The sequence below is a fragment of the Amblyomma americanum genome, chromosome 5, assembly GCF_052857255.1.
Source record: "Amblyomma americanum isolate KBUSLIRL-KWMA chromosome 5, ASM5285725v1, whole genome shotgun sequence".
Lineage (NCBI taxonomy): Eukaryota > Metazoa > Arthropoda > Arachnida > Ixodida > Ixodidae > Amblyomma > Amblyomma americanum.
This window is the reverse complement of record NC_135501.1, coordinates 187934125-187959874: the sequence shown is the minus strand read 5'-3', so window position 1 is coordinate 187959874 and position 25750 is coordinate 187934125. Positions and strand designations below refer to the sequence as shown.

The 25750-nt window shown below is 43.2% G+C and overlaps 1 protein-coding gene across 1 annotated transcript in view; it reads right to left on the bottom strand.

The window, feature by feature from the left end:
• Nucleotides 1-24554, bottom strand: part of LOC144133243 (L-asparaginase-like) — a 31594-nt gene extending 7040 nt beyond the window's left edge. The window contains exons 1-11 of the mRNA XM_077666157.1: nt 24024-24554; nt 23526-23643; nt 19195-19306; nt 15898-16023; nt 14648-14731; nt 13196-13322; nt 8793-8905; nt 7068-7253; nt 5975-6088; nt 3906-4016; nt 1816-1911 (exon numbers count right to left, since the gene is read on the bottom strand). Coding sequence (XP_077522283.1) covers nt 1816-1911; nt 3906-4016; nt 5975-6088; nt 7068-7253; nt 8793-8905; nt 13196-13322; nt 14648-14731; nt 15898-16023; nt 19195-19306; nt 23526-23643; nt 24024-24342 — 1506 coding nt within the window. The 5' untranslated portion in view covers nt 24343-24554. The remainder of the gene's footprint in view (nt 1-1815; nt 1912-3905; nt 4017-5974; nt 6089-7067; nt 7254-8792; nt 8906-13195; nt 13323-14647; nt 14732-15897; nt 16024-19194; nt 19307-23525; nt 23644-24023) is intronic.
• Nucleotides 24555-25750: the final 1196 nt, after the last annotated feature.

The following is a 25750-nucleotide window of genomic DNA, read 5'->3' as shown; positions in this document are numbered from 1 at the left end:
AAAGCTGCAAGCTTGCTTTGTGTACATACCATCTGAAACAGCTGAAAGAGATTAAGGCAAATAAAGTGGCTGACTTCATCAAGAAATTTGATGTTTGCATAAACAGTTTTCCTTATCCTCCTGAAAGTTAACCTGTACAGCTGTGAGACACCAAAGCAAAGGAGGACAACATGTCCACAATGCAGCATTTCACTGGTACAATAAGCTTATGATATTGCATGGGATCACTTTATGAGGCTGTGTTTCTGCAGCAATCAGTCACACTCAACCCTCCACTATATCTGAATGGCTACTATGTAATAAAATAATCCCATCTTTTGCAAATGGGTCTGGACACATATCGGAACACTCAATAATGTTGTTTAGTTTTACTGTTTGAACTGCTTCACTATTTTCATAATTCACTTTTTGGTAGAAGTAAACACTGTCGATTAAACAAGAAAGTTGGGCTAGTTGGTGCTGGGACACTGAAGGAAAAACCAGCACCTTCATTTCACGGAACAGTCCTTTGTGACCAAAAATAAAATTTAAAAAAAAGACGACTTTGTCGGGGTACTAATTATAGCATTAAAACTATAAGATACCTTAAAATTAACTTCTATTCTGATATCATCATCATCAGCCTGATTACGCCCACTGCAGGGCAAAGGCCTCTCCCATGTCTCTCCGATTAACACTGTCCTTTGCCAGCTGCGGCCACCATATCCCCACAAACTTCATCTCGTCCGCCCACCTAACTTTCTGATATCAGTTCATTTAATTACAGGAGTACTAATTTGGCCCAGATGAGGCAGCTCGACATCTCCTGCACAGTTTTTATATCATCAATTATTGAATTACACCCCCTCTGCAATGCAAAAGCCCCGAGGGTAAAATAAATGAAATGAATGTACATAAAGCTTCTTCAAACAGTATATGTATAGAAGGAGCTAATAATTTTATTTTAATCTTTCCCCCTTTTGCTCCATATTTTCTTGCTACCTCGCCCTGTATTCTTGCTTAGTACTTCGACTACGACATGCTTATTTTGTGCGGATCCTAATAGTCCGCAGTATTTACACAATAAAATAAATACAACAATAAAATTTCCGCCTTCACCCCACAAGTTATAGCTGACAAGAGTGAAACGTGATGTATGTGAACTCACAACCTCCCATATACCACAGCCTCATAAAATGATGAAGTTGCCTCAACGTAATCCTTGCCACTTCATGTACACTTCTGGTCAAAAATCTCCAGGCCATACTGTTCGGTTTTTCAGCCATGCAGTGGGGCACTGACATTGCTGCTGGAGCTTTAGACTTCAGGAAAATGAGGAGTACCTTTGTCCTCACTCTTCAAGACAATCTGATCTTCAAGGGTGCTCCAGGTGACCAAAGTTATATGGCTCAAAAGAAATACGTGGCCTGAACACTGTCGATGAAGGCTGCACTTGCATACATGAACTGGCCCCTTTCCTCTTCCAAACTTTATTCCTTCAAATTTACCCCTGAAATGTTTGCATCCAAATTTTGACCTGAGATTTCCCATCCTACTGCATCTAGAAGGAAGGGGTGTTAGGTGCTGACAATCTTGGTGCCAGGAAAAGTGAGCCAACCCAGCAGACCTAAGCTGTATCCATCATCAGAATGGACAGGGCTACTTTTGTTTAACTGTTAAGCCAGATGGTGTTTCTCTTAATTGCTTCCTGAGAGACAGCGATGCCAGTTTAGCTGGTTTGCTAGGCTTTCTTTTTCACAGCCGCTTTTTCAAACAGCAGCCCATCTTTCACCTCAATTCAAACTATGACCAATTTCTAACAAATGGGGTACTCACGAACTGGCGCATCACTTCTAGGCGATCAACGTCTCCCTGTGCCGTGACTGAACAAAGGATGCTGGGATACAGCACCGTCTGCAGGGACTGAAGTTCCTGTCAGCATAAGACACAGATGACTGTATAAGCTCACAATGACTGCAATATGAGTGAAGCTGCAGAGCAAGAGACACAACATGATCAGGCCAAAATAGGCATGACAGTGCAGCATTGAAATTGAAATTAATTTATTGATTCCTCGCACATGTGACAGCAGGCAGGGACTAAAGGCTATGTAAAAAGCGTGAAAGAAGTCTCTGCCCTCCTCACGGATTCGGTATCATGTAAGCTCAGAATACAAACATGCATTACATAGTAACAGCTTGTAATTACGCACTATTAATAATACAGACAGGAGTATATGGATACAATAACTTCAACCATATAACAAATATACGAAGCAAATTTCAACTGAAATAATCTTCCATTTTCACACAAAACATTTCCATCCACTCAAAACAACTTGAAGAATATTCATATTAATGCACATGAACTCCTATAAATTATAAAAACAACATATTGAAATGGCTGCATATGTGAGAGAAAATAAATAACGAAATCAGCGAGACATGCCGATTATTTACTGAGATCAACAACTGAAAGGCATGTTCTGAATTTCCTGAAAGCGCACACAGGATGGTCTGATGTAGCTCTTGTCGTGCTTGGGAGCCCGTTCAAATTAACCGGTGCAAGACACGTAGTGTTCAAATTAGCGAGCGTCCTACGCAATAAACTTATGCCAGGATCGAGTTGGCAGTTCGAATTATCCGGGTTACCAAATTAACGGGGGTCGAATTAACAAGCTTTTATTGATATCCTTTGTTAGGCTTTGAAATTTGGTGTCTCTACCCCTTTAAGATATTATAAATAATTTTGTGGAAAAAAAAAAAGTGACATCCAATAGTGAGTCTGTTCTGCTGCTATAAGCTGTGTTTGTTCCTACTGATTTTTCCAATATGAACCCAGATCAACTACCTCTACTGTCCACCATAGTCAGCCGCAATCACTACTACACAAGCATCTCGAGGGTTTTTCTGCACTGTGCATAAAACACAAAAACCCTTAGATCTTTACATTCTATGTACATTCTTAGATTGCCCAATGTGCTGATGAAAAATGCTACTATCAAAAATCTACAAAATTCATGGGTTCATCACAGTAGGCACCTGCTATCGTACGCTTTCACTGTCATACTGAAAAAGATATTCCCCTATTATAAGCCGCGTGCCCACCTCACTCTTTCATTTATAAATTCTTCGTCTAGCAAGAAGCTTTCCTGAAGCTTTTGTTAAAGCACTGCAAACTTTATGGCTACAGTCGGATAAAACTTAAGCCTGCTGTGAAGCTCCACCCACGTCCATTACCACCACACAGTATGTCTCCATGATAAGCAAATGGTCGATTGTTAAAAGCTTTTCTAATTGCGTAAATAAACAGCTAGTTCTAAGATGAAATTACAAGCCCAAAAATTTTGAGGCATCTGACTTCTTCAACAGCATGCAACGCTAAAATGCTGGCTTCATTTATTACTCTGATTGGTTAGAGGAGTAATATAGAGTGCTCTGCAGGCCATGAACTATTATCATTAACTGCTGTTTTTTTTAGCTTGTATTCTATTTAATCACCACTAATTAAACAAGCCTTTTCTATTGCTGTTCTGTTACAGTATCCGTTGTGGCTTTATCTTAAAAAAGAAATGATGGACCCTAATGACGATTACATACCCGAGGGATGAAAGTTAGGAAATTAAAAATTTTGTGTTAGCCATTAACCATCCTTCTCAGAGGCTTGTTTGCTTGAGCCCTCAAATGTGTTTTCGAAACATCAGGATCCGTTGTTTATACTAAGATAAAGCCATGACGTATACTACAACAGAACACCAATAACAAGGGCTTGACTGATTAGCAGTGATAAAAAGTCTTAGCCATGTGGAAGATTGTTGGCAAACATCCGTCGAGATATGAGAGCAACTTTACTACATTTCGGCTGTGAAACAGCTGCCAGAAAGAAGCATGCCAGTGTGCCTGCATAGCCGAAGTAGATATTTATACCTCAGGTGACGAGATGTTCATGGTCCTTGCAATGGCGGTGATCAGATCCAAATCATCCAGCTTGTTTGGCTTGGATACGGAGAGCTCACCTCTCAGACTGGCCTGCAGCATCTGCATTCACAGCCAAGTGAACTTCAAGCCACTAAATTTAACGTCATGCAGTTTGCCTTGAAAATAATAATGAGATTAGACGTGCTACCAGAAAAGAGCAAAGTGTGGCAATTTGTAGAAATGCCACGCTAAACTGCAGCTGCATCGAATGTACTCATGGGAATTCCCCCAGGTGATGTAAATTTAAATTAATTGAGTAATTGCTCATTAGAACCCACCTCAGCATATTTATATGGGCATAAAGAAAAGCTACGCAGACTTCTTAGAACAGTCAGAGTTGAAAACGAAACTGTACTGGCCTCGGGCTTGAATCACCGCCTGCCTGGAGCAGTCTACCAACTAAGCTTATCAGGACACAAGGCTGAACTAAACAAAAACCCAAACAGAGAACAGTGTTGGTGCAATGTATCAAGACAATTTTCCAAGGTGAAGTAGTTTTCAACTAGCATAATTAGTGATTAGCATTCACCTTAGTGCAGCAAAATGGCTACACCGCAAAGATTTTGAAAAAGGCATATACCTTTGCTCAGTAGTTGTATGGCTGCACTCAGGAATGTGATAATCAGTAATTACTCCATTAATTCAACTGCTATTAATTGCTCTGTTGCCAGTCAAGGTGGCAAAGTGGCAGGAGTATGAAAAAAGAGAAAGATGAAGATGCTGAAGATGGGAAATAGGATAATTTGGTATTAAAGAAAGAACATAAGACTGCAATGGAGAGAAAGAAGATAAGTAGACTTGTTCATTGGGGCTAAGAACAGAGATGAGAAGATTTGCTACAAATAATAAGAAATCAGGACAGGAGATTAAAGTAAGAAAATCGGTTAGAAGAATAGGTTGAAGGAAGGGGTATAAAAGAAAAGAGATGATGTGTACTAAGGAAGAGCATTCCAGATTTCAACAATGTTGTTTAGCTGTTCGCTGGTCCAGTTGCTTGTTCCTTAGGCCTCTTCGTCCAGGCGTGGGCCCCACCAGCTACCGTTCCTGTGGCGTTCTCCTGTCTACGTTACGAAGGCTCTGTGTGAATGCCCCTGGGATGCCGAGAAGGCCAGCTGGTGCTACCGACATATCTGCATCTTTGGAACATGGGCAGTGACCCATCCACACCTGAAATGTGTGACGTGGCCTGGACACATCACCACTCCGTCAGCACCAGTGCAAGGTACCGTCTAGCCCACTCCGCGTAATGCACCGCGTCGAAGTTTTAGTCGTGTGCACTACATCGAGGGCAGTTTTTTGAGACTGTGTCCTTTTATATAGTTTTGTGTACGTGTTAGAACTGAGCGTTCATCATGACTGTCTCACTGTTGCATTACAATTTTGCTCCTTTTTTTTTAGTGTTGTGTGCATGTGTTCTCTTTGCTATGCGTTCCATATAAATGTCTGTTTTCGTGTGCCACCACCTGGTCTGTCTCTTCGCTTCATAGGCACGCATACACAGAACGCTACCATCTCACACGTGACAGCTCTCACTGCACAATGCACTAGTTAAATATGGGTGCACATTGTTTACATTCTAACAGAACATCACAAACCATTGTTTCAAGGTATCCACCATGTCCTGCACATAGCCTAATGAAAACAGCACGACTTAAGTAGCAGTGTTATTACGCATGACTTGAGCAACTGTCAGGCCACATCACACGTCACCTGCTCTGAGTGACAATGCATTCGGCACATTCAATCAAAGAATATCATAGTGCCATTAAAACACAGCACAGAAAAATAGTTTGACTTAAACAGACTTCAAAGGAGTAACAGCTGATGAGCTGATACCACCTGATAAACTGGAAAATTGTTGTGAATGCCATTTAACTCACCATGCATAGGTAGTTAAAGTGATAATTATATTATATTGGCTGAGCAACTTGAAGCACTCAATCATTTTGTTAAGAAAAAATCGCATCCCAGACAGCCCCCGGTTAGAATAAACTTGCATACAAGAAAAACCAACGCACCTCTTTCTTGGTGGCATATGACCATTCGGTCTTGCTCAGCACATAGCACAGCTTGGTAAGTGCTGCTTCGGGAGTCATGTCCGAGCCAGGGATAACACCGGCTGAGCAGAGAGCCTGCACCATCATTTGCAAACAAAAAATTGTGATGTTACAAGCAGCATGACCACACAGGACGCCAGAGTTCAGAATATAAATGTGTTGTGTTGTGCTGAGTTGGTTTTTAAGGCGCAACTAAAGCCATCATGCATCAAATGCAATTTTCGAGTTCAGAATATAATATCCATGATTCACTATACCCTTTGCTATGATCACTGCTAATCACTAGAAAATGAAAATCATGCATGCAAGCAATGAACATATCTGAGAGAGATGGAATGAGGCTGCTGCCTCAAAAGCAGGATTTGAGAGCTATGGGGACTTGCCCCGCCGCCCCTTCGTTTGCTTTCCTGCGATGCACCCTGCAGCAACAGCACCGCCTCAATGAGGGGCGCGCTATGCGACTCTCCCTGGTTAGTTACCTTAAGTAACAAGAGAGGGCGACACGAGCACTACAGACGGCGTTATTGCTACGTGCGCGGAAGAGCGCATCCTCTTGAGGCTGGAATGTCATCGCGAGCGGACGTGTCGCCTGCGGCGCTCCGCTCTCTGCCAGCGGGGCGAGGCATCGTGGTGAGGACATTTTCCCACTTCTCGTCCCATCCAGCAGCGGAGTATCCCCCCGCCCAGCGTGGGCGAACATTCGCTCATAACCTTGCTGGTGAGTCGGACGACCTCGATTCATTAGCTTATCTTGTTGCTAGCTGCCGTTATTGTTTCTGTAGCAGTATATTCCTGTCTGTGTCAGCCAGTGTCGTTCCTTTGTTCCCTCAGAGCAAGGCCCGCCGTGGTCGGCGTGCGCTCGGTAGCGTACGCGATCACGGGGTGGGGTCCGGGCAGCTTTGAATTGTGTCAGCCGGGATTAAGCGGGGGAAAACGTATTTATTTCCCCTATTAAAACTCCACAGAGCACTAGTAAAAATGCCAAGAAAGCTCTAAATACCGTGCGTTTTAAAAAGCAGCAAGGTCTTTGGGATCAACAAGTGAAATTGCTCACATTCCCCGTAGCGTAGGCAGCGTCTATGGAGCCCTGTGTGCACTGGGAGCAATTGACAATTAGGATGCCCCTCAGTGTTGCGCGACGAATTTCATCAAGCAGGTCCGCACGCGCAGTCGGGCCATTTCCAGCACCGTAGGTCTGCAAGACAACTCCCTGAACTGGTGGTGTAAGGAATGCACGCACCTGAAAGCCAAGACAAAGCTTGATGCAGTGTACACGCAAAAAAACCACAGCTGGCATGACAGTCTTAGGCACTGGCTAGGTTATGCGCGAAAGAAAAGACACAGTAACTGCCTCATTCTTGGTAAACATTCCCGCAGCGCCGTCAGGGAAAGGATGAAGGAGGGAGCGAAAGAAGGAAAAGAGAAAGAGGCGCCGTAGTGGAGTGATCCAGGCCAGTTTTGATCACTTGGTGTTCATTGACATCGCACAACAAACAGGCGCCTTCTACCATTGGCATCCATCAAAACATAGCCACCGCAGGCAGAATTTGATCCCCTGTCCTTGTTCTCAGCAGCCAAATGCCGCAGTTGCAGTTTTTTCATACCTCACATGATTCAAACACACCTTACACATCACAGCCATCTTTTAGTCGATGCAACCAAACCCAAAACACCGTGAGAGAAGAAATTCAATAACAAATTATTTAGCAGTAACAGGCGAATACCATGTGGCCACAGGTGAATACCAACATTATTATAAGGTATTTAAAACAAAAATTCGCCTCGAGGAGGGGCACATTCCCTGGTTAGTTACCTTAACAAGAGAGGGTGCCAGCGTCGCAGCACGAGAGACGGCTTGGAGCTCGCGCGCGGGAGAGAGCGTGACCCTATTCGGCTGGGATCGTCGGCGCGAGCGGACATGTCGCTCGTGGCTCCTCTCTTCGCCAGCGGGGCGAGGAAGTGGTGGGGAGACTCGCCCCCGTATCTCATCCCGTCCGGCTCCGGGGTATCCCTTGCACTAGCGCGGGCGAACATTCGCTCGTAACCTTGCTGGTGAGTCGGACGACCTCGATTCATTAGCGTATCTTGTTGCTAGCTGGCGTTATTGTTGATGCAGCAATAAATGCCTGTTTGTGTCAGCCAATGTGTCGTTCCTTTGTTCCCTCAAAGCAAGGCCCACCGTGGTTGGCGTGCGCTCGGTAGCGTACGGGATCACGGGGTGGGGTCCTGGCAGTTTTGAACTATGTCAGCCGCGGTGAAAGTGGGGAGAACATATTTATCTCCCCAATTAAAAACCCCATAGTATAAAAGGCTACGCCAACAGTTTTTTTTTTTTTTTTTGCAACGAAAGTTGTTATACAGAGCCCTGCTCGGTGGGCACTGACAGGCTACATATAGATCGTCAACTAGGGACATGACAGTCACGGATTCATGGTCATGTATTATCATGTGATTGGCATCATCCACGTTACCTGTCTGCTACAATCATTGTGGTAGCACACGTTTTGCATTAGAAAAAGACAGCCAGTAACATGGTGACAGCTTCCGCCGAGTTCAGCATGTTACACAGCAGAGGGTAAACACTTGGAAATTTTTCTTTTTTCTGCTTTCAGATTTGCTGCTCCAGCCAGTTATAGGCAGTGCATAATGGAAGTGACATCCATGAAGAGAATAATTACATAATATGACCTTCATGTTCACACCTGGCAAACTAAGCAATGTGAGAAATGTGCAAGAAAATAAAGTAAAAAACATGGACAATGAAAAGACCTGAACCTACCACTTCAACAGTGATACTGGGAAAGAGCCGCAGGAGGCCAACATTGCGATTAAGCGTGGGGTGCACGCGGAACTTGTCCATCGTGTTCGCCTGGAAAACCGACTTCCAGTTCACTGCATGAACACAAAGGCAGGGAAGAAGTATAGCAAGACGAGGGTGCCACAAACTTCGACGATTCCAACATTACAGCGAGTGGCACATCATGCTTCCAAAGAATCTATAATAAACACCCACCACAGGGTCTTGCGAAACCAGCTTCTCCTGTAGGCAGCAAAAGTACAGTAGGACACAAACAAAGGCTTTCTGTATTCCACATGCTCTGAGAACTCCAAGCATAACCTTTTATTTTTTTTTCTCTAAGTTATTCCACTGACATGGACAGAACAAAATAGACCTGCTGCTTTGCATTACCCAATAAGGCATGAATATGACAGCTTTATCAGATTTCCACTGCTCACACGTTATTTTCCTCATTACTGACCCTAAGCAAGAGTTTACATGGCTTTGTGTGTATTAATCATTACTACATAATTATACACTACATTCATGGTCATTCACTTTCTTTTTTACAGCTATTCATGCCTGTAATTCACTAATTTCTGATCAAAAACCATGTACTATATACATATATATCAATGTTCAAAATTAGATGAGCTTTGCAGGACTTCCAACCCTGACAATACGCGTGGTGCCATCCTTTGCCAACTTCCCCTACTATAGTCGGATACAACTTGAGTCTGCAGTGAAGCTCCGCCCACATTCAGGACCAGTGCACAAACCCCTCCATGACAAAGTAGTAGTTCATTGTTAAAACTTTTCTGTTACCTAAACAAGAAGCTAATCACAGGAAAAAAAAAAAATATAAGCTCTAGAATTCTGATGTCTGGCTTGTTTAATAAAGTGAAACATAATAAAGCTCATTTCGTTTCCTGTTGTGAATGGCCAGCGGAGTAATACAGGATGCCTCGAGTCGTGGCCTAGCGTTAACAACTGCTGTTTTTTTTTTTAGTTGTATCCTACTCTAGGCTGCTGCGTCACAAACACTTCTGATTTACCCACTGACGGACATATCACACCAATTTAATATATGTTGCTTCCTTTTGAAAAATGTAATTCTCTCCATGTCAGAGTTGCACCAAAGCACGCTCACACTGAATGAAGCATTCCCTTCAGAATGAAAGCATCGTCATAAGCTTGACTACGCCCACTGCAGGGCAAAGGCCTCTCCCATGTCTCTCCAATTAACCCTGTCCTTTGCCAGCTGCACCCACCCGATGCCTGCAAACTTCCTAATCTCATCCGCTCACCTAACCTTCTGCTGCCCCCTGCTACGCTTGCCTTCTGTAGCTCATAAAGCACATAAATATAAACCAAAATGAGCATAAAAAGAGGCAGCCAAAGACATATCCCTACATCAAATCTGCTAGAAGTCCGAATGAGCACAAATTCTAGCTGAAAAGAAATATTAGAACATTCTTCACTTCTTCACTTCACCACAGTGCAAAAAAAAAAAGAATGAACATGGATAGGCAGAAAGACACCACAATTTAGCTCTTTTTATTTGTTGATAAGGCAAGTGCTTGCTGGACTATAAATTAACTGCTCACGATGACTTGCTCGGCTAGATGGTTCCTCGTGCTTCACTTCACCACAGTGCACAAAAAGATGAACACTGACGGACAGAAAGACATCAGGAGTGAAATGCAATATTTCTGTGTGTCCGTATTCATTTTTTGTGTGCGGTGGTGAAGTGAAGCATGTGGAACTAGCCCAGCAATTTGAACCAACTAGCCCCGCAGAGCCGAAACAGCGAGGTCAGGATTCGCATTTGTCAAGGTGTTTGAATGGGTCGTCTGTGCATACTACTAGTTTTTCAGTTTACGTGATTTTGAACTGCTTTCTTGCCACATATAGTTCCGTCATGTCATCTTGGCAGCATTTAGAAGGTATATATACACACACATTAAGTCACCACCATTTAGTGCTGCAAAATGACAATTTTTTTCACATCACCAATCAGCAACTATCAAGAATCACCTTATCTAACAAGATACAAGATACTAACAAGATACTTAACAAGACACTTAAGTAGCAGTGTTATTATACATGACTTGAGCAACTGTCAGGCCACATCACACGTCACCTGCTCTGAGTGACAATGCATTCGGCACATTCAATCAAAGAATATCATAGTGCCATTAAAACGCAGCACAGAAAAATAGTTTGACTTAAACAGACTTCAAAGGAGCAACAGCTGATGAGCTGATGCCCTTTCCATAACAATCCCTCTTATTATACATGGCACGTGTATACAAATTAATAAACAGATCTGAGAGCCTTCATAGCTTTAAGGCAACACATTTCTAAGCGCCAGGCATAGACAAGCGTATGCCATCTGCTTTGCCAGGTGAGACTTACCAACTCTGACAGAAAACTCTGACAGACCTGATTTAAGTGCAGGCGATGAAAGAACGACAGAGACAAAAGACAGTGAAAGGCATGACACACAAAGAGACACTCATCACACCAGAAGGAAAGCAAGAGTTAGGAGCGCCTATGCAGAGCTTTGCTAGCTTCGGCTGAACTTACGAGAGTGCAGCTAATTAAGTTCGCCTAGACAGACGGATCACCGAGTCATAATGAAAAAGGCAACTATTGTCACCAAAAACGTAGCTCTTATAAGCAAAAAAAAGTGAAAAATAAAACATGAGTAGCACAGAAAGTACACCACGATAGCATCAAGTGAAATTTTTTGTTGCATAGAACGGAAGATAAAGGATTACAGGATAACTTTTGTATTGTTACCGTAGTGCAGTTTTATTGCATAAGCAAGATAAGAACAACTAAATGTGGAAAATGAAACGAAGCAAGGCCACAACTCCCGATGTCATCACCAGCATGCAGAGTTTCGATTGAAGAGGCAGGGAAAAATTAAATATTTAAACTTTAACTAAAAATTCCTCAGCAACGTAAACATTTCTTTCTACTACATGAATGTCAGTAGTGTCACAAACAGCCAAGCTATATTTTACAAAGAGCAAAAGCCTGGTGTGAATTGATAACTTTTTCCTCACTGTCCCTTAAGATCCGCAGCCTTTGCTGGGCCGACTTATTCTCCTACCATACTATATTTTTCAATCCTCCACTCAGGCACTTCTATGCAGCGCATCAAAGAGACTTGAAGGTGCCTACGATTACACAAAGAATGAAGGAAGCAGTTTAACAAAGAATGTTACTTTTCTGTCTCAACATCAGTGTTTACTGTAGAGAAATTTTCATTCAAACTTAAAACTGGAAAAAACAAAAATTTTGTTTCAGTGGTAACCTCACAGAAAAAAATATACATGCCGAGCAAGCTCTCTATTTAAAAGAATTTTTTAACAACTCATGCTCAAGTTGGAGGCGTCAAAGTTTAGAACCGAAAACTAGAATCTAAATTATGAAGCTGAAAGAAGCATAATGCAGACTTGGCAAAAGTATGACCCACTGGTCTAACAGAATGAACGAAACTTATATTGTAAATTACTTTATGCACAGCAACACAGTACTTCAAAGAAGCTCACGCACTCAGCTGATGACAAACAAAGGTGGAACAAACAGCCGTATCCAAGCAATACTGAACATGATCTTCATAGTTACTGACAAATGAGTGTTTGCACTTCCTAACCTTTCTCCAACTGCAAGTATTTCCGGTAGCGCAACCATAAAGACAAGCAAAACATGAAATCTGTATATTTGTAATGCCACCAATAAGAAAACCATCCCACCATTTCTGCAAGATAAGCAATACCAAATATCATACGACCTACCCAAAAGGCTAGCAGTTAGCGAATTATTAGATTTCTGTTTGTTTTCACTCGAGCAACGAACCTGCTCCTATTAATTACTGACTGGGCAAAACACAAACCACAGCAAAGAGCTTGTGTCGCTGCCTGCATTCTATCGTAGCTTTCATCCTAGAATGTAACTCAGCCTTCATAACTTAATCCCTCCTTTTAGAATGTAACACCCAAAGCCAACTCTGCAAGTAATCCAGACAGGCCTATACGGTGCTAACATTGAACCATTATAAACATGAATGTTAGGCACTTTCCCGTGGGTTGCAATGTCAGGAGTAGAAATGGTGTATACCACACATCGATGCTTCGCTCTCTGCTTCTGCAATGCCTTTGGGCGTCTTCACCAAGCAGGAGCACCACAATCAAAAAAAACAACTGACATGTTTCCATAGAAACGCAGTCACCTGGTCGCCTGCCTCGACTGCAGATGCTGCCCGAAAAAGGTGCGGCAATGAAGTCTTAACTGTGGCTCAAATGGCCTACATTGCTTTCACTCTTTACAGTATCAATACCACTGTCGCCATTGGGATGGAGCTGAAGACAATGCACGGATGACACTATTACCTTTGATCTTGACACCGATAGTGGCCAAGGGAGGCAGGTTGGGAGAGGAGAAAGCATCCAGCTCATTGATGCTGGTCTTACTTGTCCTGTTGCCACGAAACAGCTTGTTGTTGAACATCAGCGTTACCTGAGGCAGATGCGGCAGAGCACATGAAAGGTGTTAGAGAACACTATTCGTGAGTTTCGTGCTGCGCAGTTCCGTGCTCGCTCGCCCTTTTTTCTCCTTCCCTACTCATTTCACTGCCTTCTATTCTTTCTCAACAGCCTGCGCCACCTTCTTCCCACGTTTGCAGCAACTCTTTCTCGCCTGCGTGTCCCACGCGCTTCGCATCGATGACCCAAGGTCGTTGAGAAGTTGGCTTTTCCTCGCGGCTTGCCAGCCTAGTGGGTGAGCTCACTTTGAACATCTATAAGAACAGCGAAAAAAATTCGCCTAATTCGTGCTTGGTTCAAAACATAACGTGACATACTTTCTAAAGCGGATGATTCAAGCAAAACTGGCGTTGTATTCCTGCAGATACAATAACGCTCCTTTCGACAGGCGCCAGTACATATCGGCATTTAAAGCATGTCAAGGCATTATCAGAACTTCGTTCATTACCAGATTCTACCTTTCAAGAAAATTCAGATGAATAAAATAAACAGATTCCCATCATTCTATCACCACTAGTGATGTCCATATACAATATAATTTTTTAAAAAAAGACAGAATGTAGCAACACACAATTCCGAGAAAAATGGCAAAATCCGCAATATTTCACTGAATCATGGAAAACAAGGAGCCTTTAAGAGAAGGACATGGTGTGCAATTCCGTCAAATTATCATCCTCAATAAAAGTTGATTTTCGGACTCTTTTTGGGTATGTTTTGTTTGTCCAGCAGCAAAAGAGCCACTTATGGCCGAGAAAAATGAATTTCTGAATTTTCCCGCTGTTCAAATTTGTGACGTCTACACCGAAAAGGACTCCATGGTAACCACTGTGCAGTGAACAGCTGTGTATCCTAGCCTCTGGGATCCGTTAAAAAAGTCAGCGTTGATGCATGCATTTTCTTGCAAAATCGGCCACTGATGGCGACAACTGCTTTTAGCTTTTTCGGCTTTTCTAGCTTATAAAACCTTGAGTGGTCCATTTGTCGTTAGAATGCCATGGTCTATCGATACAGACCAACTTAAATTTGTCCTCAGCGTCCCTTCAGCTATAGCGCCCCGCTACCGATTTACTGACATTACTAAATTTCAACAAGGAAGAGCATACTTGCCAAAAAAAAAAAAAAAACCTTTCAGCCAAAAACATTTGTGGAATGCAAGTAAACAGGTTCATTGCATTTAAAGAGTGATTGCAGTTTAAAAGTAAAATGCATGGAATGCATTCTAATCACTGGACCGAGCTGCCTGCAAAGGGAAATGCCTGGAAAACAACATTCCCCATGTTGGCCAGGGAGAAATCTCACCTCTGGAATGACGTAGTTGCCAGCAATGATGAGCGAGTTGAGCAAGTTCTCCCGTCCGTCACTCCTCGGCTCAAAGATTGGAATCTGGCCAGGAACAGAAACGGCACAGCTGCTGCCAAACCTCCCAACATGGGGCACAAAAACAGCAGCAACAACCGAGTTATTTTAATAACGGCTAGATGTCAGGATATCACGCACTTGTCTCAGCGCATTGTGCAACAGGCAAGCTGCTATGCAGCGACCAGTTCAGGTCACCGTGTCGCAGTGTCAAATGTTTGCCCGAAATAAAAAAAAATATTGTCGATTCCTAGCTTAACAACAACAAATCAAAACAGACAAGCACCGCATTACAATCAGAGTTACACTGGGTAGCTAGCTCAAGGATTTTTCAGGTTAAAGTGCAATTAGGCTCAGCATGAAAAATTAAAAAAACGTTAAGTGAAGGTAGACAATAGACCTTCACTTAGCCAAGTTTCAATGGTGTCCCTAGTTAAATTAGTGTAAAATCAAGGCTCATTCAATTAGTGTAAAGTCAAGGCTATCATGAAATTAGAGCCATTGACTTTCTGTGGTGTCATTTCTGAAATTGCACCACAAATTTTTGCAAACAGATCAACGAACCCCAATGAGTCGAACAATGCCACATCAGACCCTCAAAGCTGCTTCACTCTACCCTGGCAACATGCAGCAGCAGCAGAGAAATATAGCTCCAAAGATAATGTCATGTAATTAAGACAGGCATCATTACTCCATGCAGAAAAAGCATATAGAAAGAGTGCTACCCTCAAAAGACATCTATAGAAAATTGGCTGATAATAATGACTAGTTAGTAGTACTGCACAACTGGCTACAAGAAACAATGATCTGGCAGCAGTATTAACTGGAAAAGAGTGCAATGCCCATAAACTGAATCACTATGATGAGGAACATTCAACTTGTGTTGAAGCAGCAAAATTGTCCTAGCTTCTGCTCTCCATTTGTAGAATCACCATAACTCTCTTCAATAGAAAAGCTGTTTCATGGCTAAGGTTGACAAATGAGGTTCAATCTCGTTTTTGGTGATTTAATAATAGCTATAGGTGCTCCCTGTTATACTGGACTATGGACTACAACAAAAAACAGGATAGGTAATTTAACTGGGGAGCAGGTTTGAAGCAAAAAAAGAAACAGGAACAGGCGGTTAAATGGATCATGTGACAGACATTCCACCCAGTCGTAACCTATGCCTGGAACAATGAAAATCTGCCCACCTGTGAGCCTGTGATGATGACAGACTTGCCCAGGTTTTCAAGCATGAAGGACAGGGCAGAGGCAGTGTAGGCCATAGTGTCAGTTCCGTGGAGCACAACAAACCCATCAAACTGTTCATAATATGCCTGCAGACAAAAAACATGGCAGTCGCAACATACATTAGAGAGGGCTAAAAAAAAAAATTAAAAATGATATTTCCCTTCCCGTACTGCCTATTGGCACAACAGGCTTAGCATTATAGTCAGATACAGCTTAAGTCTGCAGTGAAGCTCTGCCCACATTTAGGACCGATGCACAGAATTCCTCCACGACAAAAACGTAGGCCGTCATTAAAACTTCTCTTGTCACCTAAACAATAAGCTAATCACGAGAAAAATGTTATAAGCTCTAGCATTTTCTTACCTGGCTTGCTTAATAGAGTCAAACATTAAAATGATGATTTTGTTTACTTTTGTGACTGGCTAGCGGAGTAATACAGTACGCCGCAAACCATGGCCCAGTGTTAACTGCTGTTTTTTTAAGTTGTATTCTACTGTAGCAACTGTTTAAAACCCCAGAAAAACTGCCTACCACCTTCCTCATTTTGCGTAACCTCACAAGCAACTTTGATGAATTACAAGAGACGAAGAAAGCCACACTATTCTATTGAATATTAATTGTCAGTTACCTGCATTGCAATCTAAAGCAAGCTTTAAAATTTACAAAGCAGCCTGATGCACATAGTGTTTTTTTTTATATATATAACTAAGCAAGTCTGTCTCTTAGGCACAGGCTACTATTTACTCGTATATGGCAAAAACATATGTCAGAAATGCGCAATTATGTTCAGAGATCATTATGCAGTTTTTGCGATCATATTACCTCCTCCTTACTTGACTTTCAAAAATTGCTTTCTTGTGTTGCCAACTAATATTTTGCAGACTTCGGATTCTTGAATGTATGCAAGTTCACTTGTCTTCCAATGGCCTTGTGCTTTTGCTAAATGACACAAGTTGAGCTGATTTTCATCTTTCAAATTCCTGACATAAAAATCTGTTCCAGGCTTCTCGAAGTTCTCGAAACTAAAGGAATTATTTGGCAGGTTCAAAAGTTTCTTGGAACATAAAACAAGGCCTACAGTGATTTAGCTCCTCTCATACTTACAACAGCCTGTGTAAGAAACTGCGCAAGCAACATTCATGAAAGACAAGTCATTTTATTATGTTACAAAGTAGGCACCATAACTCACCACAAGAAAGCTTAATTCCTGTCAGTTTTTGTCCTGGAGCCAAAAAAGTTGATGTGGCATGTTTCTAACCCACCCAGACAACAAGTTAAAACTATGTTCAACATCTTCAGCTGTAATTTACATACTGTTTATTACATGTATGGCTGCTAAGCACAGTAGAGAACCCACAATCTTGCCTTGAAAACTGCTTGCCTTTGCCAGTATACTTGTTTCACGTCCCCACTACTCTTTCCTGAATACTTTTTATGCACATCACCATCAGCAGATGGCATGTATTATTAGCCAGCAGAGAAATCTGGCTGAGCAAAAGTGGAAAGTAGCATGTCTAAACCACCAACAATATATTAAGCACACTCCTTACGCAAAGAACCACGTGCAGTAGTGCCATCATGAGACATGGCTTCGAGAGCTGTAGATATCACAAGAAGTAAGATGCTGTGAGACAATTTCTGATCAGTGCTAACTTTGCCAATGTGCACTTCATTTAAACATCTAAACGGTCCTAGTAGTGAGATATTCCACAAGCGGTGATTCTTCATGTTGAACAGATTTCATAACTTTGACAAAAGATATGCATATCAAAGTCCCTTTGAAATATTTTTATACCATCATCAGCAAATGAACACCCGTCACATAAAATGCACATGAAGCAGTTCAACTGCATGGCCACATAAAAGTTCTAAGTGGCCATGATTGCAATTTTCAGCACAAACAGAAAACACAAACACAGCTTTCACCAGTGGCCACTATTCTGACAAGGGTGCTTCACTGCACCGCTTGCAGCACCCGTAGGAAGCTTGCCTAGAGGCCGAAAGTTGTGTTTCTCTCATTGCCAACAATACGTGTCAGCACAAATATTTGCTCTGGGTTGCTTAGTGCCCTCTCATATCATGAAAAAAAAAAGCCTGCTGTGGCTATATTAGCGTCATCTATCTACCCACACTATGTCTAAAATTCTACTCCTGTAGCAGCAATACTTTTGAAGCAGTTCCTACATCATCATCCCCTATGGATAAGCTGCATAATAGTGCGCTGGGTAGCAGCTTCACAGGTGGCAAGCTCAATGCCACCACTCAAAGCAGTTTTTTTCGTGCAATTCTGATATACTTGAAAATGTAGACATTGAAAATCACAACAGTTCACTTCATTTTTGTTGAATTTAGTAATTAACCTCATGGACACGCAGTTACTAAGCGCATCACTCAGCTTTTTTTTTTTTTCACTCTGAGGATTCTGCATTTATGCCTAATTATATGTTTTTTTTTAACTTATCTGTTAACGTCGCTGCTAGATATGGAAAAATGAGGCCCTCCAAATGGCAGCTCAATCCAATCACCCTTCTTCATTTTAATTTGTAGATAGTCAATTCTAAATAACACTGTATGGATTAATAAAAAGGTACAGTAAGTAAAAAAAAAGCTAAGCCCTGTCATGAATAAAATTAGCTCTGCAAAGCTATACTTATGAAAAAAAAAAAGAGAGGCCTTTATAATGAACACGAACAAAAGTGCACTGAAAACCTTCTGTGTTCAAGTTCCAAATACAGAAGATGCCTAATAGAGACTTCTTTAGCTTTAAACCCGCAAGCAACCTTTTCATGTTGCTAACGTAAACTCCCTGAAAAAACAATTATTAGTGGCATGACAGGATATAGATGAATATAACAAAAATTATCTTTTGTTCCCAGCTTCTTTACTATATAATATATCCCTCACATGAGCCAACTAGCAGGCAGCCGCACCTCCAGCTGTCCATTTTAGGTTTTTAAATTGCTCAATCCCTGTTAGCAAGTTTAAAGGAGCAAAAAGAATATACAGGAGATGACCAAAAAAAAAAGGATATATATAATAACAGCATAAGCAGCACTTCGGTTTGTGCTAGTTGCTCGTAATGAGACATAAATGCACAAATTCAAACTGGTGCAAAGACACGAGGACAAATGCACACAGACAGGACTGGCACCATTCCTGTCCCTCTGTGTTCACCCGCATGTCTTCAGGCCGGTTTGCATTTGGACATAAGCAACTCTCTCTGAAAAATTACAGAAATGCTCAAGCAGATGACTCACCCGAATATCAAGAGCAATACGGACCCAATCATCCATTGTGGCATTAGACGAATCAAGCAGCGGGTCATATTCATAGATAGTGTACACTACACGATTGGTATCTCCGGTGCAGCTGCAAGGAGTCAACGGGCACAAGCATTTCGCATCAATCATACACCAGTTTAGTAAAGGCCACTAAACAAACTGCAATCTCAAAAACCTGTGCAGAATCCCTCTGCAAGCGTGCACAAGCTTCAAGGCAGAATTGTTCACACATATTGTGAGCAAAATTTTGCTGGATCCCAATTCGTGGAATAAAGTTTATTTCCGCGCAGTCAGACAAGCCAGTTTACCAAAAAAACCCGGAAGCATGAGCGGACATGCGCACTCTACCTGTTGGAATAAATACCAGCTGGCTGGGCAAATAGACAGTGCAGCAATATTTTTTTTTTTGCAGCACGCAAATTTTTTTCCACGACTGTGCCGAACCTGAGTGCACACTTCTGCAACCAAACAACCTGAAGGCACTGCTAAGGACCACTGTCTGCACTGAGCAATCCAGAAATGAAAGGCAGAATTTCAGCAAACAGGAACACTTCTTGATATGGTCAAGTGGTGCATTTTTAGAGCAAAAGCACTATTCCGAATGGTAAACCCTGAGCGAGATCTTGTGATGTCTGTATGCTTGCAGTGTTTGTGGGTTTTTGCCAAGTGAAATAAATAAGAAAGTGATTCAAATAAATATTCAAGACAGGGATTTGAACCAGCTGCAGCGCGAACATATCAGTTTTACTGGCCACTGCGTGAGTGCACTAGGCTATTGCCGCAGCCGAACATGCCTCGTGTTAAACTGCAACACACTCCTCCCGCGCTGTGCATTGCACATCGTCTTCTTCATCGCCTAACACTACTATCAAACTATTATTCCCGCTTTGAGCTATGAGTCAGTAGTGACAGAGAGATGTGAAGTGCATGCATTGGGGTGGACACCGTTATGGCAGAAACGCGGCACTAGAGCAATACGCGTTGGCATTGACAACATTGCTGCTGCATAAATTGGGTAAATTGGTATTGACAATGAAAAAGTTCAAGACACGCATAACTGGCTCCCTGGGTCAGTGGACACCTGAACCGCACTTTCAGGTATGTGGCGGTGGTGTCCGCTTGCAAAAAACTCTGCTTTCGCACAATATTTCGTGCAATGCTAGACCGCCAGCAACTTTTTTCCTGTGCTTAGGGACATACAGTAGTGAACCAAATGTGCAGTTTTCTCTGGTCAATGTACGTTATCTGCAGGGAGTAAACTATCCATGTGGTGCACCCGAGATGCCTGATGGCAATGCATGCAAGGTCTCGCAACAAGCTCCACATTCTGCCAGTAATACATGCCTGCACTTATTCCAGCACACAAGTGTGGTAAGAAAACTGGACTGTCCATCAGTTATGCAGCTGTTTTCATCCACACTTTCCCTGCGTACAGCACAGTTGGCTTAACTACCGCATGCCTATTTGTTCTGTACTCACAACTCAGCATTAGAAGGCATTTTGAGAAAGCAAGGCATAGCGTGTTGATTTTGCTGTTGCTCAGTGACATCACCCGTTTACTGATAAACCACACTATGCCAGCCTACACCTCTGCTGTAAACAACAGGCAATAACATCTTATCAACAGAATTCTTTTTCTTAGGTTACTTTTTGCCAGCAGCCAGACAGAAGGGGAACTCCCAAGGAGGAAGTCGTTTTTTGCTGATAGTTTCTCCAGGTTGCATTTACGCCTCTGCTGCAGCCAATGGGCAAAAACATCTTATCAACAGCATTCTTTATCTTAGGTTACTTTTTTGCCAGCAGCCAGACAGAAGGGGACCTCCCACGGGAGAAGTCGTTTTTTGCTGAGTTTCTCCAGGCTGCATTTGTGCCTCTGCTGCAGGCAATGGGCAACAACATCTTATCAACAGCATTCTTTTTCTCAGGTTGCTTTTTGCCAGCAGCCAGACAGAAGGGAACATCCGAAGAAGGAAGTCGTTTTTTGCTTTTTTGCTAATAGTTTTTCCAGGCCGCAGCAGCGCTGGCTAGGAGTGGTAATAAGCTCTCTTTATCTCAGAAATATCTATGGAGAAAACTAGGAAGACTAGCAAAGCTGACACAGATCAGCTGCGTCAACTGACATGCACATTTATCAGTAGCTGCACAAAGCAGACGTGTCTGCATTTCTGCACACTTTCTCTGCAGTGTAATCGGCATACACAGCAACGATAAAGACAGCTCTTTCTGCAACGAGCAGACTTCCTTGTCACCTGACAGCTTTCAGAGAAACTGCACTGTAGTATGCGTGGCCTAACAGCCTCATGCCTTCTTTTTAACGGATGTCAACGAATGGACTCACTTGTCACCTTACAGCTTTCAGAGAGACTGCACTGCAATATGCATGGCCTGACAGCCTCATGCCTTCTTTTTAACAGATGGTACAGTTTGAGCCTGATTCACATGGAGAAATATTTTTTATTATTTTTTTTACGGCAGCGCCCCTTTAGTCACGCAATGCAGGGCTCTTCACCAAGACTGTGCTGCAAACTAAATGACCTAGCAAACCTGTCCTGATTGCACAACAGCGAGCTAGCATGTTCTCGCAGCACCCTTCTATCTTTTCCTCATTACACCAATCCTTGTGGCCTCAAAGTTCCAGGAAACTAGATAGAGCAGATAAAATTCACCATGTCATTCATGCATTTCTTTTCTTGGGGCTGATATCTGACTGCAAAATGCATGGGCTTGTCACGTAGACCACTTTGCCAACACATCTAGTTTTGCAACCTTCCATGGTTGTTGCATAATGATAAGCTGCTGTCTTTTCTCTGCACAGCAGCAATTGCACACAACTTCTAACTCGTAGAAGATAGGGTTGAGTGAAATGTGCCAAGATCACCTGAGGCTACAGGCAGCCTGAATGATACTGCTGAAGAGCCCAGAAAGGCTTTTGGATAAGCTTTCCTTTGATGGCAGACTTTCACAATGGTTCTTCATGCAGGCTGTGAAGTAACACACTTCTAACTCATAGAAGACAGGGTTGAGCGAAATGTGCTAAGATCACCTGAGGCTACAGGCAGCCTGAATGATACTATTGATTGCACTTGAAGAGCTCAGAAAGGCTTTTGGATAAGCTTTCCTTTGATGGCAGACTTTCACAATGGTTCTTCATGCAGGCTGTGAAGTAACGCACTTCTAACTCATAGAAGATAGGGTTGAGCGAAATGTGCTAAGATCACCTGAGGCTACAGGCAGCCTGAATGATACTATTGATTGCACTTTAAGAGCTCAGAAAGGCTTTTGGATAAGCTTTCCTTTGATGGCAGACTTTCACAATGGTTCTTCATGCAGGCTGTGAAGCAACGCACTTCTAACTCATAGAAGATAGGGTTGAGCGAAATGTGCTAAGATCACCTGAGGCTACAGGCAGCCTGAATGATACTATTGATTGCACTTGAAGAGCTCAGAAAGGCTTTTGGATAAGCTTTCCTTTGATGGCAGACTTTCACCATGTTTCTTCATGCAGGCTGTGAAGTAACGCACTTCTAACTCATAGAAGATAGGGTTGAGCAAAACGTGCTAAGATCACCTGAGGCTACAGGCAGCCTGAATGATACTACTGATCGCACTTCAAGAGCTCAGAAAGGCTTTTGGATAAGCTTTCCTTTGATGGCAGACTTTCACAATGGTTTCTTCATGCAGGCTGTGAAGTAACACATTTCACATTTAAACCTTCATCTCTACTGCTCCCATCTCATAACCGAAAATCTGCAGAAAAGTGAAACGTTTTATGATACTCAGATGAGCAAAAGTTGCCTGATAAGTCTACTAATGGGGTATATCGCTACCAATTTTGCAAACAAGTTACGGAGAATCTCCAATTATGACCATTTGATGCAACAATACAGCCACAAGAATTAAAAGAATATTCAGCTTGCATTGCCTCAGCAGCAAACGAGCATTCAATGCATTTCTACATGCTATATATATATATATATATATATATATATATATATATATATATATATATATATATATATATATATATATATATATATATATATATATATATATATATATATATATATATGCCTTTGCTCACAGCTTTCACACCTGTGCTGTGATATTGCCCCATTCACTGAAAAGGCAAAAAGAAAAAAAAATTGTCTGGGTTTTTGCTGCTCTATGTGCAGCTAGGAGAGGCATCTGTGACCCCGATTTGCACCGTAAAACCGGTTCGTGTGACCTCGGAATTTTTTTTTTACTTTCCTCTTTCACTTTATACGACAAGCAAGACTGGCCCGGGATATGGCGATCACGCAACTTACGGCAAAACCAGGGGCGGTTTATTTGGGTCCGTAAAGTGCGTGCTCGAGTACTCAGCGTCGTGCAGCTGCGGAAAGGTGCGCAGGCGGTTTTCCAGCACCTGAGGCATCGGAAGCAACACTGCAGAGGGAGAGAAAGCGATAAAAGAAAGAGCGTACACATGAAAGAAATAACTTCGAGCGCGTTGCGCGAGATGAGCACAAACGATAGCGCCCGGGTTCTCGAAGAACACAAAGAAACGATGAGGCTGCAGTGCGCTCGGACAAGGCACCAACTCCTAGCGCATATTAATTTAATGCGTATGATTGTACGTATATATGCGAGTAAATTAACATTTCGAGATATGCACCTGTGCAAGCTGCAGTGTACGCGATCACGGCTGGGAGTATAGAAAAGCACAGTCGCGCGTCATATTGATCGCGCAAACTCCGACCAGCCAGAGAACTCGGGAAATTAGCGCACATGTAGTACAGGTGTGCGCGCCATGCATGTCCACCTACCGCCACTTTCGCAGTCCCGGACCATGCCGATGGTACCGCCGCTGTAGAGCACCAGCACCTTGGACTCGTTGTGATGCGACTTGGGCTCCTGGCTGATGAGGCAATCGCTCGTCTTTCGCAGCACCTTTGGCGCGTACGATGTGTCCAGCAGACTGCGAGACGACTGCTTCCCCGTGTGCCGCCGCAGAAGCGGCGGGCTGGCTTCACCGTGGAAGCCGTTCTTGCTTATTTCGAGCGACGGGCTGGACGATGCGGATCGAGACACCCGGGAAATTTGGCTGTCACCTGAGTGCGACTCCTGCAGATCGGCTTCCGACATATTCCCGTTCGCTGCCGCCGGCGTTGAAGTGCGGAGCGCGAGAAACAGGCGCGTCTTCGTTCACGTCGCGATCCACTTTCGCTTTCGCGCCGCTGACGACTGCGGCAACCGCGCCGACGGGTGAATGAACCCGCGAATCCTTATCCCACGCGACGGCGGCGGCTGCAACGACAGCCGGATCCTGCCGATTGCCTGGAACGGCAAGGCAGGGTGGCAGGGCACCCAACACCCTAGTGGCCGCGCTACAAACTAAAACCTCCGCATCTCCACGACCGCACAAGTAGAAAGCTCGGAGGCCGTGTTTGCGTAGGCAGGCGTGCGATCTGTCAGCAAATACGACTCTTGGAGGCTGTGCTCTGTGAAATATCAAGCTCACAAGTTAATTAAAAAAACAATTTAATAATGCTTGAATAGCAATATTTTTTTTTTAATGAGTAACTTCCAAATGCAAACCATGATCACGTGCGAGCATCCAGTTTGTAAAAAAAAAAATACAAAAAAGGCGCTGCTGTCGCCAACGATACAAAAGTAGCAGACGCCTTTGAGACACCTGCCTAAACAGTGCCTCCTCTATACTTCCTAAAAGTACAGTATTGTGCGTTTTTATCACTGACACTTTCAAAAATTTCCCCGCCTCAACCGCTGGCTCGTTTGCGGTGAAACTGCACACAGAGCTTGCGTATTATGGTAACTTTTGTATCGTAGCAAGTTTGACAATGGTACTTACTTAGTTCAGGCACACATGATGCGAAAACGTGAGCGTCTACGAGAGATCGGCGAGCCAAAACCCGCAGACGACGCTTTTTCGCTGAGAACCGGCAGTGGCGCCATCTGTTTTCGGCAGCGGAAAGCGTGACGACTAGGCCGCCGAGGCGAGCGTTGCAAGGAGCGCGGGCAAATGATGAGATACGCCTGGAATTGGTTTGTTTTTCAGTGCTATAATTTGAAAATACTTATGATGAAGCAAATGCCGAAAAAGAGCCCGCGCTCCTTGCAACGCTCGCCTCGGCGGCCTAGTGACGCTTTCCGCTGCCGAAAACAGATGGCGCCACTGCCGGTTCTCAGCGAAAAAGCGTCGTCTGCGGGTTTTGGCTCGCCGATCTCTCGTAGACGCTTACGTTTTCGCATCATGTGCGCCTGAACTAAGTAAGTACCATTGTCAAACTTGCTACGATACAAAAGTTACCATAATACGCAAGCTCTGTGTGCAGTTTCACCGCAAACGAGCCAGCGGTTGAGGCGGGGAAATTTTTGAAAGTGTCAGCGATAAAAACGCACAATACTGTATAAAGGAGGCACTGGCCTAAACCACAGCCGGGTTCGAATGAGACCGCGGCAGCCGCGTTTCGATGGAGGCGAAACGCTAAGGTGCCCGTGTGCTGTGCGATGTCAGTGTACGTTACAGATC